The sequence below is a fragment of the Temnothorax curvispinosus genome, unplaced genomic scaffold (genome assembly GCF_003070985.1).
Source record: "Temnothorax curvispinosus isolate PA1 unplaced genomic scaffold, ASM307098v1 QBEX01005133.1, whole genome shotgun sequence".
Classification (NCBI taxonomy): domain Eukaryota; kingdom Metazoa; phylum Arthropoda; class Insecta; order Hymenoptera; family Formicidae; genus Temnothorax; species Temnothorax curvispinosus.
This window is the reverse complement of record NW_020214913.1, coordinates 176157-177196: the sequence shown is the minus strand read 5'-3', so window position 1 is coordinate 177196 and position 1040 is coordinate 176157. Positions and strand designations below refer to the sequence as shown.

General features: G+C 38.6%; 1 protein-coding gene across 1 annotated transcript in view; it reads left to right on the top strand.

The window, feature by feature from the left end:
- The first annotated feature begins 295 nt into the window (after nucleotides 1–295).
- Nucleotides 296–1040, top strand: part of LOC112454543 (WASH complex subunit 3) — a 27720-nt gene continuing 26975 nt past the window's right edge. Inside the window, exons 1-3 of the mRNA XM_025016008.1 lie at nucleotides 296–479; nucleotides 598–762; nucleotides 879–1037. Coding sequence (XP_024871776.1) covers nucleotides 429–479; nucleotides 598–762; nucleotides 879–1037 — 375 coding nt within the window. The 5' untranslated portion in view covers nucleotides 296–428. The remainder of the gene's footprint in view (nucleotides 480–597; nucleotides 763–878; nucleotides 1038–1040) is intronic.

The window sequence follows — 1040 nt, the reverse complement described above, 5'->3', positions numbered from 1 at the left end:
AAAAGTACAGGATTTCTTCCATAATTTTAAGATAATTTTTTTCAGAGATACATGTTTATTATTTTATTATCTAAATGCCAAGTAATTTCGAGCTCCTATCATTTATCTAAATATTATTTAAAATATTTTGCAAAAAAATTGTGAAAAAATTGGTGACTTATTTATATATTTATTCAAATCAATCAAATCTCGATAAGTCAGCGGAATAAATTAATTCAAAAATCCCTTTCTCCTCAGTGACGTAATCAGGCTACAGAACCATAAAATATTCGCTAGACGCGGTTTCCACTCTACAATTCTCCATACCCGATGCGCAATGAAGGAGTGAAGGCAGGGATGTTTTCCTTAACATGACGCGAGCAGACGCGAGTTGACAGTTGTTGACAGTTTGATAAACGGAAAGAGCGAAGCGGGGCTGGTAATTCACGATGAGTGACTACAAGATACCGATAATCGAGCCGACTATAGACTACGCAAAGGTGTCGATAAAGATTTTGACGTTTCTCGCGCATCGGTCGGAGCTCAACGACGCCCGTTGATATGCTCGACGGTGATCGATCCCCAGGAAGCCTGGCCTGAAATGATTTTGTATTCTAGGTGCCGCCGATCAACCAGAAGCGCACGGTCTCCTTCATAAATCACTTTATCACTCACACCGTCACGTTTCTCAACAAATTTTCCTTGTCCTGCGAGGAGAGATTGTTCGATTTCGAAAATAAGTTGCAAAAGTTAGAAGCGTCGTTAGAAATATTAGAATCGCGGGTACGTGTGTATTCTTGTCAGCAGAAAAGAGAGAAAAAAAATCTTTGCAAAATAAATTATCTTGCGTACCGAATATACTCATCTTTTCACAAATGCTTTACTTTGCTTCTGCATAGTTATCTTCTATACCTGGTTTAGAGCAAGAACGTCATAAAGAGTCAAGTAACGTTAATGAGAATGATACGAGTAAATTGGAAGAGGTAGAAGTAAATGAAGTGGATGAGCCTGATAGTAGCGAGGCAAAGCCTAAGGAAGAAGAAAAAGAAGTACAGTCCGCA